This window comes from Squalius cephalus, assembly GCF_949319135.1.
Source record: "Squalius cephalus genome assembly, chromosome: 12".
In the NCBI taxonomy this organism is placed as follows: Eukaryota; Metazoa; Chordata; class Actinopteri; order Cypriniformes; family Leuciscidae; genus Squalius; species Squalius cephalus.
This window is the reverse complement of record NC_137133.1, coordinates 15,048,146-15,064,165: the sequence shown is the minus strand read 5'-3', so window position 1 is coordinate 15,064,165 and position 16,020 is coordinate 15,048,146. Positions and strand designations below refer to the sequence as shown.

Here is a 16,020-nt window from a genome sequence, read left to right as displayed (position 1 = left end):
TATTGTTTCCCCATTATCACCTGGTGCCCTCATCATTTGTTCCCTATTTAATCCCCTCATGTCTGCTGTCTTGTGTCGGTTCATTGTCAAACATTGTGTGATCTACCTGTGAGTGATTCCTGTCAAGTGGATTGTCTAGTGAAGTTCTGATCTTGTATTTGCTGTTTGTTTATTGTCTAGTTAATTGTCTAGTTTTTTGTTACTCTTTATTTGCCCCGTCTGTGTTTTGCCCCCTCGTGGGTTTTGTTTTCCCTGTTTTCTGTCACCAATAAACCTTGTGTGTCCTGCAAACTGTCTGCGATTGGGTTCATCCTTCACCTTCATAGCATCTTTGGATTGTTCAGTCCAAGAGAATATAGCATGCATTTGTGTCTGAGCAAAGTGACCCCCTTTTCTGCAAAGCCTTTGATAATGGTATGAGCAGAAGCGTATATAAGCCATCTGTTATATTACTGGGCCAAATCAGCCCTTTTTTGAGGTCAGAACTTATACAATCTTTTGGAACTGTGCTAGAAAAGGTGCATGTTTTAAGTCTGATGAGGTAAATAAATGGCTTCAGTATCTATTTTGCACCTTTGGTCATTTTGGAAAAGGTTTTTTGGAAAAGACTAGAGTGAGTATTTTTGCCGTTTATGATGAAGTGATGCTGGGTGGTGAGCCCTAGTGATTCATTTGGAAACTTGAGCTAAATTATGTACCACCTTCAGTTGGTCTTGCACACCCAAGGACTTTATTCATGCAATTACTTAGGCATTTGGTTTGTTTGATCTTATCAAGGTCACACAGAAATACACTACATATGTTGTATTTCCCATCAGTAATATATATATATACGGAATAATTTTTTACAGTGATATATTATCCATTCATTTGCTAATATTGACTCTTAGACTTATTTTGAAGCAGAGTTTGAGAGAGAGAGTGGATGAATCGTGGGTGATGATTATCCAGTGGTCACTTCCTGTGGTATTTGCATTTTGTGGGTGTGTGTGTCTGTACAAAAGAGTTGGAGGAGGTGACAGAGTAGGCCTTGTTTCCACTCACCCTCATAGTAAGTGGAATATTGAGGTGTAATAGATTTACAAGACAAAAACACACACAGTACTGTATAACAGTTTCATTGGATGATCAGGCCTAATAGCATACTCAAACAGCTGAAGCACATACTAAGAGCGACAGTGAGAAATTTACACTTTGTCTCTTGAGTAATTGAATGAATGAGTGACAAAAGCAGGTTTTCATTTTAATTTCTCATCAAAGCTTTTTGACCCCTGTAAACACCATACCTAAACACAGGAAGGAAGCATGAGAAATGAAGAAGCACAGAGTGTACTGCCACAGTTATACTTGCACAAAAACCTCTAAATCTTTAAGTGTGGCTCAGCAACACTGCAATGAAGCAAACCAGAGGGTCTTTGCAGAAATGACGAGGAATGAAACCACAACCCTGCAAAAGTTGCCTTGTGGTCCATTGAGGATATTCAAAAACAGTGTTCGAGTTACGTTCATCTATGCAATATAATTCTCTGTTCATAATTTAGTATATAACAAACTAACACTATTAAGTTGTCCATATGTTTAATGAAGTACCCAATAAAACAGAAAATGAAGGAACATTATTTAGATTTTTAAAATAAATATAGCTCTGGAAACTTTCAACCAAAAATCAGCATAATTTACTATGACAACCAACCCACTATTACATGGAAATATTAGTGGGAATGGAAACATCCCACCACACAATATTATTTTTCTCAAAGAGTGTGAGACATCTTCTCTCAGTTCACATTCAGTGTGAAATCAACAGCAGTTTTTTTTTTTTTTTTTTTTACAATCAAACGTTTTATTATAGCCATTATTTATATAATACTCAGTCAATATGACCACTGATCACATTAATATACAATCAGAGTTTAAGGACAATAAATATTTATATTTAATCTACCTTCTCCTGATACAGAAGCATATTAGTGTTCATTCAGTCTGAAACTCTTCTGCTCAACTTTCCAAACTTAATGGCCACAGGTAACTGATACATTCAAAATCAATTATGATTTGACAATAGCAAGCGGACAGATTGCGGTAAGGATCTCAGGGTTGATTATAGTCCAAAGACCGCTGACCTCTTCATCTGAACCACATAGATGTCCTCTATGATCAGTGGATCTTGAAGAGGCCAAAATAATTGTTGTGATAATTTTTGCTGAGCAGATTGGGGTGTGAGACATTGACAAACAGCCAGTCGGACTCCTTGAGTTGCTGAAGGGAGGCAAGATGGCTTCCCGTCATCCATGGCTGGTTTCTCCCCGGCGTACAGAAGCCCTCTGTGTGATCTTCCATGATTATGCGTAAATGGCCGTTTCTCAGCCGACTCATTTTGTGAGCATGAAGGTCTGAGGACTCGCACGTGCGTGAACGAAACTCCACTCGGGAGTAAACAAAGTACAAACCGCTCTCGTTGACCTGAAGGCCACCGTTGCTGTACTTGATGCCATGTGTGAAGGCATCGCCGATTTTCTCTTCCCACTTCAGAGTGCCAGATGATGTGCTCTGGACTGCACTGCCTGTTTTAGAAAAAAGATGCAGGTGAGATATTGTTTTGCATTAAAAAAAATGGGTAACACTTTATTCTGATAGTCCACTTTAGACATTCTACTAACTATAAGTAACTAAATGTCAACTAGCAGTCATTAGATTATCAGTAGACTGTCTGCTTCTGCTAACACTTTATTTTGATGGTCCCCAAAAGATATTACTGACTAAGTAGCTTTGCAACTACGTCAGCTTATTCTACTAGCACAAACCCTAACCTAACATTCTACTAATACTCTAATGATAGTTAGTTAACATGTAGTTACAAATGAATGAGAGTTAGTTGATATGTAGTTGCAAAGTTAGTAGAATGCTGGAGGACTATCGAAATAGAGTGTAAACAGAGGTTTACTACGAGGACAAATGCATTTCGGAATCCAAATCGTACCTATTAAGTGTGCAGCAGATTTTTGTTTGTTCTTGTTGAGCTCAGCAGGATTCAGGCCTGTTGAACAATAAAGAATGTCATCAGGTCATCATGTTCACCAGATAAGATTTAGCAGAGGATCAAGCTCTGATAAATGCCAATTTGGTCATGCAACTCACCAACTTGTTTCTGTGGAGCGACGCTCTGTATTTGTGTGGGCCTTTCCTGTCATTGAAAATATGGGTCACAAACTGCTCAGTAGTGTCACAGATTTGCATTATTGTGCATTCAAAAGTCATTTGTCTCAAATAGATATGGCTAAAGTTAATCGACTCTTAGTTATGAAAAGGAGAAGATGGTGTTAGACTGCTAGTTGAAGTAGAGGATATCCTGTAGCCTGTAGCCCGTGACCAGTGACCACAAGTTTTTTTTCTCTCTCTCTTGTAATTCTGTCCTACTCAGTCGCGTGTTCATGTCAGAATGGAAACTGAAAAATGATACTCCCATGCACATCAAAGAGATTCAAATGACATACCAAACACATAATGGAGCGCTTGGCTGCTTTCGAGGTGTTTCAATAATTAAGGCTCCAAATCTTTATCTAAAAAAATTGGTGTTTTAGTATATATGTGAGCTAGTATACAGTGAAGTATTTGGACACTTTAAAAATCGTGTTAAATTAATATTGCAAAATTCGCAGAACTAATATCCAGGTGTACATGATCCACTAACATCTGGTAACCAGAAAGTAACCATAGATAAGATTTTTCTATGTTTAACTGTGCATCTATTGTTTTACAAGGTTACAACTTTTTGTGAAATGTTGAGCTTGTACTATCTTTCTTGAAATTAAATTAAATTTCATTACATTTTAAATCATAAATCATTCATTTTGATGCACCAGAATACATTTTGGGCTAATGTCTTTATATAAAAGATATTTATATAAACAGACACACAAATATATATATATATATATGAAGACTTCAGATGCAAAAGCCTCTAAGTGCCATCTGAAATTTTCTTCTAGAATGATCATTTTTATCAAGCTTGTATGTTTATGTTCAGTTATTTCACTTTAATGGCAATGAAAATGACCCATTAATTGTCATTAAAGTGAAATTACTGAACTTAAAGGAATAGTTCACTTTAAAATGAAATTTCTGTCATCATATACTCACCCTCATGTTGTTTCAAACCTGTATGAATTTCTTTCTTCTGCTGAACAGAAAGGAAGATATTTAGAAGAATGTCAGTAACCAGACAGTTTCTGGGTCCCATTGACTTCCATAGTATATTTTTTTCCTACTATGGAAGTCAATGGGACCCAGAAACTGTCTGGTTACTGACATTCTTCTAAATATCTTCCTTTCTGTTCAGCAAAAGAAATAAATTCATACAGGTTTGAAACAACATGAGGGTGAGTATATGATGACAGAATTTTCATTTTAAAGTGAACTATTCCTTTAAACATACAAGCTTGAAAAAAATGCTCATTTTAGAAGAAAATTTCAGATGGCACTTAGAGGCTTTTGCATATGAAGTCTTCATATATATATAAGATAATATGATGCACTGCCCAGTGGTTCTTACCTGTGTCAGGCGCTCCACTTCAGTCTGTAACCTCAGGATCTGATAGGCTCCCAGTCCCAGGGCTGCAAAAACCAGCAGGAGTATCAAAGTCAGTACCCAGGCCATCCCAGCATTCAACCCTCCCCAGCTCTTTCTCTTCATCTCTGCTCGGGCAGGGGGGAACGTCCAGCAGGGAACCATGGGTGGCTCTATGTGCCTGGGCATCCGCTGGTGGTAGTACTCTTGTTGTTTAGGGTGACCTCTGCCAGAATCCACCATGAACACTGGTTGGGATGGGGGACCGAAGTTATTGCTCATGTTTGCAGAGCTCAGAAGAGTGTGTGAAGGTGTGAGCGACAAGAGAGTATGTCTTGAAAAGGTTGTTGCTGAACATCAGTTTTTAAAAAGGTCCTGCAGTGCGGTTTAGACTTCCCACCCACCTACATACACACACACACACACACACACACACACACACACACACACACACACACACACACACACACAAACGGTCTATCTCACTCACTCTCCGCTTCTGATCCATTCCTTCATTCAGTCATGCACAGATACTCCTGCACACTAATGTATTCACTATTATGAAATTTTTAGTCAATGTATCAGCATTCACATGCATTTGTGGTGAACCAATATGCATAAAGTCATATCTGAAAGGGATATGATGGTGACATCACGGACAGGAAACTATTCATCTCGAGTCTTCTGTGCACTTGCAACCTTTGCATAACAAAATAAAAGATGTACAATTAAAGATTTACAGCTATTAACTCAGCTATTAACCACTGGGACTGCATCTTTGAATCAATGATTTGACCTTTAAATCATAAACAAATTAGTCTAATTCATTGAGAACAGAATCAGTAAATGAGTGGGATCTTTTCAACAAACCAGACTGGATGATTTGACCACAAATTAGACTAATTTGTTCACGAATCCAAATTCAACTCACAGACTCAATCTGGTCACAGAGGTTCTCAAATTAAATTATCACTGTAAAAAAAAGTTGCTGCCTTAAATGTTTAAGTACAATCAACTTGGATATTTAAGTCATTTAAACTTAAACTACATTAAACTGAGTTTTAAAAACGAGTTGAATTTGTTGAAAACAGTTGAAAATTGCTGAACTTATTTTGATAAGTTAAAACAATGTAAAAACATACAGTATATTGTCATAACTTATTAATAATTAATTTTTTTACAGTGTACTTTTATGGTGCTTTTTTCATTTTGGAGCCTAACCAGCCCTAATTCATTGAATGGTAAAGACCTCTGTGAAATAAATCGTTTGTTCCATATAAGAATTTGTCATTTTTGGGTGAATTACTGTATGTCTTTCCTGGGCAAAAGTTTGGTTTGATCATTTGAAAAAGCCAAAACTTTGATCAAACGATTAGGATAATATTAAACTTTTAATGTCTTTTTTCATGCATTCATTCATTCATCCATCCATCTATCCGTTCATAAGTCCAAAATTTGCTTTAATGTAGGTCTCAGGCTCTTCCTATAGGTCAGTGTGGCAACTGATCTGCATAAGAGGCGAAGGACTGCCTGTGACCTAGAAAGAGTTCTTCAGAAGGGCCACAGATCTTTTTAAAGACCACTAGCATCCTGTCTGCCATCCTGTAATGTATAAAGGTTGACTGAGAATATAAACCCATTTAGCAGCAAGTCTTCACTATCAAACCCATCCCTCATTCTCATTGAGTTGCTGAGCTACATATGATGTGCTATAATCCTGGCGCTTTGCTAATCCTGCTGTTAATTATGCATAACTGGAATGTTTGTTTATTTAACAATTCATTTGTCCCACTGCTAGACTATATATGAAAAAGTTCTATTAGATATAAAAAATGGTAAAACACTTAATAGAATTGGTGCCAAACAGGCATTTTTTATATGTAGGCTATTGTGAAAAGCAGTAGAGAAATATATGGATCCCCAAAGGGGACATATGTAAAAAAAAGAAATTAAAAAAAAAATGAGATTGGAGGAAATTTTATATTTCAATGCTTTTGGATTCACTTGCAAATTTTTTGCGATCCCAGATTGACTTGCAAATAGTTTTGTGTTCTCCAAAAACAGTGCCGAAACCGTCGGAGATCGTTGTGCCGAGGAGGAGCGGAGAATGCCGATGGCTGCCCGAGGCGATGGTGCTGGGGTGATTGAACAGCGGGTGGGCCAGAGCCTTGATGGGGGCGGAGCAGGGAACAGGGGACTCGCTGTCGGCTGGCCTCGACCGGAGGCCAACGGAGCGTCGAGCTGTCCGGATGTCCATCCGGATGCCCGTCCATCGCTCGAGGGTACCCCCCGGCCTGCGAGATGGGTATTGTGGCGAGCACGCTGGTGGCATGATTGATAATGAGTGACACCTGTGCGACGCACCGGTCTCGTATCTCTCACGGAGGAGCGGAAGCATAAAGGAGGAGCGACGACAGTGAAGGACGAGAGAGGACCTGGCCTGGATTTTATGTTGAGCTGCTGCATCAGCGGAAAGCAAAAGTGGATCAAGTTCTGATTTAATCAGACATTTGAGTGAAGAAGTCTCAAAAATCAAGCGTATAGCGTTAGTTCTGGCAGGTCACGTTAGTCAAGCTCGCATCAGCTGACTCTCAGCTGATCCACATCTACCTATAGGAATACAGTACGCCTATCACTGTATATATAAGCTCCTTCAGTATTATAAGCAGCTATCGTGTTTCTCAGGAGCGAATTACCCTCCTCCATCCCCAGCTCCTCCTCTCGCCCAGTCAGGATTTGGCATTCTGATTCCCCTTGAATCAGAATAAATTCTCGAATTATGTTGTACTTTAAAATCTTGAATTCAATATATTTGCAAACATTCATGTTGGTTCTGTTCTGTTTACCCCAAGGGGGGTTATGACAGCTCTCCCTGCTCTTATCCATGCTAGGCTGCATGGATGCGCAGGGAGTTCTCGCCCAGAACAGAACCATACCGCCAATTCAAACTGTATGCTAATTGTCAATCGTATTTGACGGTAGTGGTCCTGACAGAAAAACATCAAATGGAATTTTGTGATCATGTAGCGTACATGATGCGAAAGCCAGTGATTAAAAAATGTACCATAAATGTCGGAAAGGTTTGATGCTTACTAATGGACTTTGTTATTGAATTTGGTGAAACATTTTCTACCCATTTTTGCCACAATAGTTATGTTGTGATGTAGCCTAGATTTACGACTGCAATGTGTTCAAAATTAAAACTACAATGATAGAAACAGAAATATATACTGTATATATTCCGAATTCAAAATAGTAATGCCGCGTTCCAGGCAACCTGTAACCCGTGTTTTTCCAACTCGTAACTGGGAGTACATCGATCTAGTACGAGTTCACGGGTGGGAAGTCACGGGTTCGACTGCCGTTCCAGTGCACTTTCACGGGTATAAGGTTGGATAAACACGGGTTACAGGTTGCCTGAAACGCTACAAAGTCGTGAGTCGTGGTTTGAAGTCGTGATTTACGTGCTCAAAAACCTGCCTGGAACGCAGCATAAGGTAACACTTTATTTCAGTGGTACACTTTAGACATTCTACTAACCATAAGTAACTTTGCAACTTAACATGTCAACTACCAGTCATAAGAGTATTATTAGACTGTCTGCTTAATATCTGCTAACACTTATTTTGATTCTTCCCCAACAGACATTCTACTGACTATAAGTAACTTTGCAACTACATGTCAACTTATTCTACTAACCCTAACATCTAACAGTTTACTAATATTCTAATGAGAGTTAGTTGAGATGGAGTTCCAAAGTTACTTAAAGTGGACCATCAAAATATAATGTAACACATTACTTTTAAAAGTAACTTTCCCCAACACTGCTTTTGAGAAACTTTGCGTTTACTTTAAAAACGCATGTGCAAGTGCAAGCGCAAGTTTTGAGTACACTAAATCTGGTAAAACTATTGGAAAAACTATATTTCAATGCCTTTGAGAGTGAATGCAAAAAGTTTGTAAGTGAACACAAACTTTCCAGTTTCTCTGGGGAATACAAAACTAGAGAGAACACAATGATTCTTGGGGAAGGCAAAAGGTTCAGGAGCAAACGCAAAAAATAAAATAAAAAATAATAATAATAAAAAATTCCCTTCTATGTCATATTTTGTCCTTACCATTTACACCACGATTAGGTGCTATGTTAGGCATTAAGTTGAATTTAACTGAAAATGTGCCAAACCCTGAACCATTTAGTTTCAACAATCATATGCAAAACATTTAACTGCATCTAGAACATCTAGAGTTTTGCTCGACTGTTTGTAAACAGTGATGCAGCAGAAAATTCAGTAAACCCATTCTCACATACCACTAAAGAGCAGGAGCTGCCACATGAAACAGTCTGTTAACGCGTATGATTATGTGCGTGTGCTTTCGATCTTGCAGCATACATTCTCAGGGGGCTGCATGAGAATGGTGATGCTATGACAGTGAGGTGAACAGTGTGGTTGAAACCAAGCGAGAGAGGAAAAGGCTTCACCTTAACCCCTCACCCTGCTGCGTACCCTGTTGCAAGTCATCAGCCGCTATGCCTTCCTGGAAGAATCTGCCTTTTCCGTAAGTTGCTTGGCCTCACTCTCATATAGGCTACCCACTTCTCATGCTATTCATGATAAAGAATGTTAACTTAGAATAAAGAATAAAAAAAAGAATAAAGAATGTTAACCCAAATTGTTCCCTCTTCCCAAGTCCCTGTATGTGTAACTTGTCATTGCCAGTTTTCATTTGAGGAGCTACAGTTGCTGTATCAGCGGAAATTTGCTTTACCGTAATGAGCGAAAGCAAAAGTGGATCAAGTTCTGATTTAATCAGACATTTGAGTGAAGATGCCGCAAAAAAAAAACATCAATGGAATTTTGTGATCATTTAGCGTACATGATGCGAAAGCCAGTAATTAAAAAAATGCACCGTAAATGTTGGAAAGGTTTGATGTTTACGTTTTTTTTAAAACATTTTTACCCATTTTTGGCACAACAGTTATTGTGATGTAGTCTAGATTTACGACTGCATTGTGTTCACTTACGTTAACTACAATGATAGAAACTGTTAAGGTAACACTTTTTTTCAATGGTCACTTTAGACATTATCCATAAGTAACTTTGCAACTACATGTCAACTGCCAGTCATTAGAGTATTAGCAGACTGTCTGCTTGATATCTGCTGACACTTTATTTTATTTCTCCCCAACAGAAATTCTACTGACTATAAGTAACTTTGCAACTACATGTCAACTTATTCTACTAACCCTAACATCTAACAGTTTACTAATATTCTAATGAGAGTTAGTTGAGATGTATTTCCAAAATTACTTATAGTTAGTAGAATTTCTAAAGTGGACCATCAAAATAGTGTAACCTTGATGAAAACTACTAAAATGACACTGCTTAGTAAATTTTCTTTATTTTGTGTTTATTTTAATGTTCCTACCTTGATCAAAAATGTTGAGGATTTCCAAATGGTATATGGTTTAGATTTATTCATATTTATTTACATTAAGTTAAATGTAAAAGCAACTATATATAATAAATCTTCTGAATTAAATGAGTCTGGTATAATAACCAAATTTAAATGATTCAATATGCATGTCATGTCCAGTCATTGCAGGAAATGCAAAACTTATACTGCAAGCAAAGCCTTTTCCAAGACATTTTAATGTCATGCATGAGAAGACAGCTAAAAAATCTTTTATTGTAAATTCCATGAAGGAAATATTTGCGTATTTGACAACTATCGTCAGCGGTAGTTGCATCAGTTTCCTTACTTTACCTCACAGGTATGGGAAACCCTGTCTACTATGTAAGCAAATGTAGCCAAAGGTGCTAGAAGTCACACAATGACATTCTAAATGAGTAAGAGATCACCACTGTTGCTTAGTAACAATGATCTGCTCTTGCTCAGTTTCCCAGAAGTGATGCCTGCTAAGCAGTTCTTGATGTTGATGCATGAGGGGTTTTGGGGTCGAATCGTGGGCCGCAGCGCAAAGCCCTAGTTCTGTTACCAAACTGTTGGAAAAATGCTGTATTTTTTTGGTGAACGCAGACATCTTTCTCTGTATCTCTCTGACTCAGCATCCCTGCACATACTGAGGGTTTAATAGTCTCGCAATCGTTTTAATCAGGCCTTCTGTGGTTGGTGCATTATCAAACCTCTTATGACAGACTTCAAAATATGTCAATCTGAAACTTTGGGGTTTGTAAAGCTAAGGCAAATGCTCTCACATAAAGGCTGTTCAATGGTTCTGTGCACTTTCAAGTTCAACAAAAACATTTTTTTATTGTGCACGGTTCTTGAGTTGACTTCATGGTGCTTTAATGATTAAGCATTACATTCTCAGTTCTTCAGATCAGAGTTTGTTTTCTGCATTCTTCAAAGCACCAGAACATGATCGATTAAAGAACGAGAATAAAATGTTCGCCGTGCAACTTAAAAAGTGTCTCCTATGGCATCGAGCTGTACAAAATCTTGCGGTTGAAATTGAAACCTTATAGACACCGAAGGAGATGTACTCCTTAGATAAACTTCTGTAAAAAGTAAACAACCCTTCATACTTTTGTTTATGGCATTAAGTAATCACAAATTTCCCATTCAGAATTCTACTCTAACCACATCTCAACCATTTCCTTTTCTCTTCTTGAGACTCTAACACTGCTTAACACTTTCACAGCTGGAATAAACTAGGTTAAGGCAAATATAAACACAGGTGATTTACAGCTTTCAGGTTTCATTTGAAAATGCTTTACTTTCAAGTTTCACTTTCACGCACCAAATCTGAAAATGTTTAAATGACATTATGAATATCAAATGTTAAATGTCGCCATGTATTTAACAGACAACAAAATATAAAAACTGCGAATGTTTCATCATCAAATGAGCGTGATGAAACTTCACTGAGCTATATTTCCTCGTCAGAGGACGACGAGTAGCAGCCGAGTCCCAGTAAATGTTCAGTTTTTGTCTCAGCATTAGAAGGCCCCCGTGTTCCCTCTTTCGCTGCTGCCTGTGCTAGCGGGAGGCTGTGGAGGTTGGGCAGACCGGAAAGCAACACTCGTGTCAGTGTACCGGTGTCCTGCCGCTGCCCGGCGAGAGCCACGCGTGAACCTGCCACTGCCACCGCGAGCCGGGCCCGATCGAAGCACAGCGGGAGGTCCTGGGCCGGGGGATCAAAGGCTTGGGTGGTAACAGGAGCTGACAGGGTGGGAAGCTCTTGTACATTAGTGAGAGATGTGTGGTTTCCTGCTGCCTTAGGGTTGGTGTCCTCATTAACATCCTCTTCTCCTCTGACTCGGCACGGCTTTTTGGCTGAGAAAAAGAAGAGAATAATGACTACATTTACATCCAATTCAAATCTATATTCAAGTTAAGATTTTATTCTGAAGTTTACATGATCCACAGCTACTGGAAAATTCCTGTGTACATATAATCAGCATATTCCATGCACTAAGAAAAGATTTTTTCCCCTGCCATAGTCTTGTGGAAATATTGGAGATGCTCTTTATTACAATCAATTTTAGTCATTTAATTAACTCTTAATCAATTTAGTTCTTTCAACAGCACACACGATTTTTTTCCAAATAGCTAAATGTAGGCCATTATGTTTATTTAAATACTTACTGCTTATAAAAAAGCTAGTTAAAAAAACTCATCTTTAACACGCTTTTCACAGCTAGATTTTTCACAACCATCTATAACTGTTATCACTGAGAATGCCCTTTGTTATGAAATTATGTCTGTTTAATACATGCATATGCCAGCTATCTCATTCAGATTTCTATAAACTATATTAGCTTAATCTGTATGGCAATCAGATAAATGTGTTCACAAAATCAGAATATTAGCATATTCTTGTTCATGTACATGCAGCCATTAATATGAATAAGCTCAGTTTACACTAAATATAACATTAATTTTAGTGTTTTCTTAATGCATATTACTTAAAATGTGCATTATTTATATTCATTTCTATTCAGCTATTTTTGTGCATGCTGATTTATTACACAGAAGATGTCAAACTAAAGATAAAATACCCCAAATTAGTAAAATTAATGCTAAAAAATTTTAGTATCTAAATATCTTAAACAAGATGGTGGCTACAAAGAGTACTGTTTTTAATGGATTATTACAGCTTTGGTACACACATTAGGTCAAATCGACAATATTTGTGTTGATAAATATAGAGATTGATATAATGCTGATTACCACAAAAATGTATTTCCACTAGTTCCTTAAAAAAATGTTTTGATGGAAAATGCCAATCCATCTATCTTCAGCAAGCAGATATAGCAGTTAAGCAGTTATATTTGTTTTGTGGAGACACATTTATGAGGCCAAGTGCAAATGAAACCGGATGAAATCAGATAGCTATCTGATCAGTAAAAACCCATTAAGTTTGAATGTTGAAATAAGTTTCACAAGACTAGTCATTTGAAAGCATGAACTGACAGGTGTGTTGATGGCTTGGCTCCTGCCTCCTCTTGGTGTATGCTCGAGGTTCCCAAGGCTTGTGTTTGCAGGAAGGGTCTAGGGAACGCAGTTTCTTCAGGTAGCGCTTGTATTCTCTCTCGAGTTCTTCAATATGCAAACGGAACTCGTCTATCTTCCTCTCTGGGTAGTGAGATAGCTGCGACTGCTGCAAAATACAAGTGCAAAGATGTTGACTTCCAGGCTTTTCAGATCGCAACTGTTATCAACAAATCAAAAGATCATATTCTTACTAAACCAAATGTGAGACTCTTGTGTTCAAACAGACCATATCTTTATCTCTTTGGTTTGTACATGACATCCAAAGTTTGTGCACCCAGCAAGCAATAGCCATCATTTCACCAACTTGGTTAACTATAGACCAGATATAGTCCGGCTATGAGTAACCCACTTCTAGCCAAAATAACCTTGAATTTGCTTACATGTCGTTTTTGCCAAAATAACTTGCAAGATGTATGATATTCAGTCATGTAAGAAAAGTCTACAGTAATTACAAGGTGTTTGGTTTCATTTCTTTGACATTTTCTATGGTTAGACATCTATTAGATTTTCACTGACAGCCCAAATTTTGCCTTGTTTTAGCCTGGATGTCAGGGCTGTGTTTGGATGGATATTAGACGTATTTTAAACGCAAAATTGCTTCCTGAGCAAGATCAGTATCAAAAACTGAGGTTGTCAGTCCCTCTCCCAGTCATTTTGCAGATTTTTGACTGGTTATGCTCAATTCCAAATCAATCAATCTATCTAGAGCTAGATCAATCTTGAACAGTTTGTTACAGGATGTTTTCTAAAGTGACAGGAAAGAGAAGGGCTCTTATCTCAATGTGGGCATCTAACCCCCAAGAAGTCATGTGACCCCGAGACAGCAAATAAGGAAAAGACACAAGACTAGAAGATGAATATGAAAGTCCACTGACAGAAAATCCTGAGACATTAGAGCAGAGGGAAATAGTTGAGCCCTCAGGTCCTCTGTCCTCCATCCTATGACCCGGAAACCGATCGAGCTCAGCTATCTTGAAGGAAATCTCAATTCTCTAATTGCACCGCGAGGAGTCGAGGATCGAGGAGTGAGGAGGCTTCCTGAGGAGTCATGAGCGAGGATACACAGGTGTATCCTGTGCGGAAGAGTTTTATCGACTAAACGTGACGCACGTATAAATTCTCCCCCCCCCTTCACATCGGTCACAATCATTTTAATTTATACTTTACCTTTGCAGTTTACATAAACCACACATCTCACATATTTCAACAGTGTATCTTGCTTTATTAATATTTATTATGAATTTCTTAAATAAACAAACTCCAACAACATAAAGGCAGATCCTTTGAGCGCAGCTGATGACGCTGTGAAGTGACGCTCGAGTGATCAAGTATTCCAATGTATAAAAAAAGCTTTCATTCGATTTCTCTGTCCTCCTTTTCTTTCCTTGCAGCCTTCCCTCGTATCCTACAGGGGGTGGAGCTGAGTCGCGAGGAAAGGAAACGAGGATGCACAAATAAGAAATGAGAAGCACCCCAGGCATAAAGACCAAAGCCCAAAGAAGAGCTGTATCCAAATTCCTTGTGTGTGTACACATACTTACTTAAATAAGTAATAATCTAAATAAATAAATAAATCTAAATCTGATAATAGTATCTACAATCAAATTTTTATTTGATTAATAATTATTCATAGATAATTTATTATTTAATTATTGCTATTAATGTAAAGCACATTCTGTACATGTTACAATGTTACAGTTGTTGAAAGTTGCAATGCTACCTCTGAAATACTTGCTACACAATTTAATAACATATATAAACGGCCACTTTATTAGGTACACCTGTTCTATTGCTTTAATGCAAAAATCTAATCAGCCAATCACATGGCAGCAACTCACTGCATTTAGGCATGTGGACATGATCAAATCTCAACTGCGTGATGCAGTCACGAATGCCATCAGGAATGTTTCCAGCACCTTGTTGAACCTATGCCATGTAGGCATAGTTCTGAACACAGTGTGTTCAGAGATGCTCTTCTGCACATTCTCCTCTGACGTCAACAAGGCATTTTCACCCACAGAACTTCTGCTCACTGGATAGTTTCTCTTTTACGGACCATTCTCTGTAAACCCTAGAGATGGTTGTGTGTGAAAAACCCAGCAGATCAGCAGTTTCTGAAAACCCAGACCAGCCCGTCTGGCACCAGCAACCAAGTCACTTGAATCATCTTTCTTCACCATTCTGATCACCTTGACCATGACCATAAATGCACAGAGTTGCTGATTAGACATTTTCGTTAACAAGCAGTTGAACAGGGGAACCTAATAAAGTGGCCTGGCTGTGTGTGTTTTAGTTAGCGTCCGATAAGGTATTATTCGCCGATAGATGGTAGTACTATCTTGCTACTTTTCACGTGTTGACAGTATGATCAGTACCTGCAGATAGTACTCTATCTCCTTCTTAATGCTCGGCATCCACTTCGTCACTGCTGCCACTGAATTCAACGTTGCCTGCATGACAAAAGGTCCATCAAAAAGGTAAGGTTGTCATTTATGCTAGCGGGCTCATTGAAATGATAAGATGCATTACAACGAAATAAATTTCTCACAAGCTTTGGCCGTGACACGTTGACATCTTTAATGCGACCCTCTGGAATAAAAAGATACATTATGCAGCACACTGACAGTGTGCTAACGAATGTGAGAACACAGAAGCTTACACGGACATTTATAGCGATGGCATTTTCCATCGTTTCACATTAGGGTGAATTCACTTGGTTAAATAAACCATGAATGCGTCTCATACCTTCTCTCTCTTTCTGGAGCCACAGTCGATTCAATCTTCCAAACTGCTTCTCTTCGTTTCTTGCCATTCCTGCAGCATTTCCGTCAACACGGAGTCACGTGACAAGAGTGGACAGACGGTCACATGACCGTGGTTTCAAACTACGTCAATCCTTTAATCCCACATATGTAAAAAGTATTATGTTTACA

General features: G+C 38.3%; 2 protein-coding genes and 1 long non-coding RNA gene across 3 annotated transcripts in view; 1 reads left to right on the top strand and 2 right to left on the bottom strand.

The window, feature by feature from the left end:
• Positions 1-1,103: 1,103 nt before the first annotated feature.
• faslg (Fas ligand (TNF superfamily, member 6)) lies at positions 1,104-5,129 on the bottom strand. Its single transcript, XM_079888999.1, has 4 exons — positions 4,553-5,129; positions 3,139-3,184; positions 2,981-3,037; positions 1,104-2,564 (listed from the first exon to the last, which is right to left on the bottom strand). The coding sequence occupies exons 1-4, from the start codon at positions 4,847-4,849 to the stop codon at positions 2,158-2,160; spliced, it is 807 nt and encodes a 268-aa protein (XP_079745125.1). The 5' UTR covers positions 4,850-5,129; the 3' UTR covers positions 1,104-2,157.
• A 5,106-nt stretch (positions 5,130-10,235) lies between these two features.
• LOC307168725 (uncharacterized protein) lies at positions 10,236-15,964 on the bottom strand. Its single transcript, XM_079888927.1, has 5 exons — positions 15,833-15,964; positions 15,636-15,676; positions 15,463-15,537; positions 13,007-13,193; positions 10,236-11,866 (listed from the first exon to the last, which is right to left on the bottom strand). Exons 1-5 carry the CDS (start codon positions 15,897-15,899, stop codon positions 11,460-11,462), a joined length of 777 nt encoding a protein of 258 aa, XP_079745053.1. The 5' UTR covers positions 15,900-15,964; the 3' UTR covers positions 10,236-11,459.
• The window catches only part of LOC307168726, a 90,631-nt gene continuing 90,055 nt past the window's right edge, over positions 15,445-16,020 (top strand). The window contains exon 1 of the long non-coding RNA XR_013822964.1: positions 15,445-15,564. This is a non-coding gene — a long non-coding RNA (uncharacterized lncRNA). The remainder of the gene's footprint in view (positions 15,565-16,020) is intronic.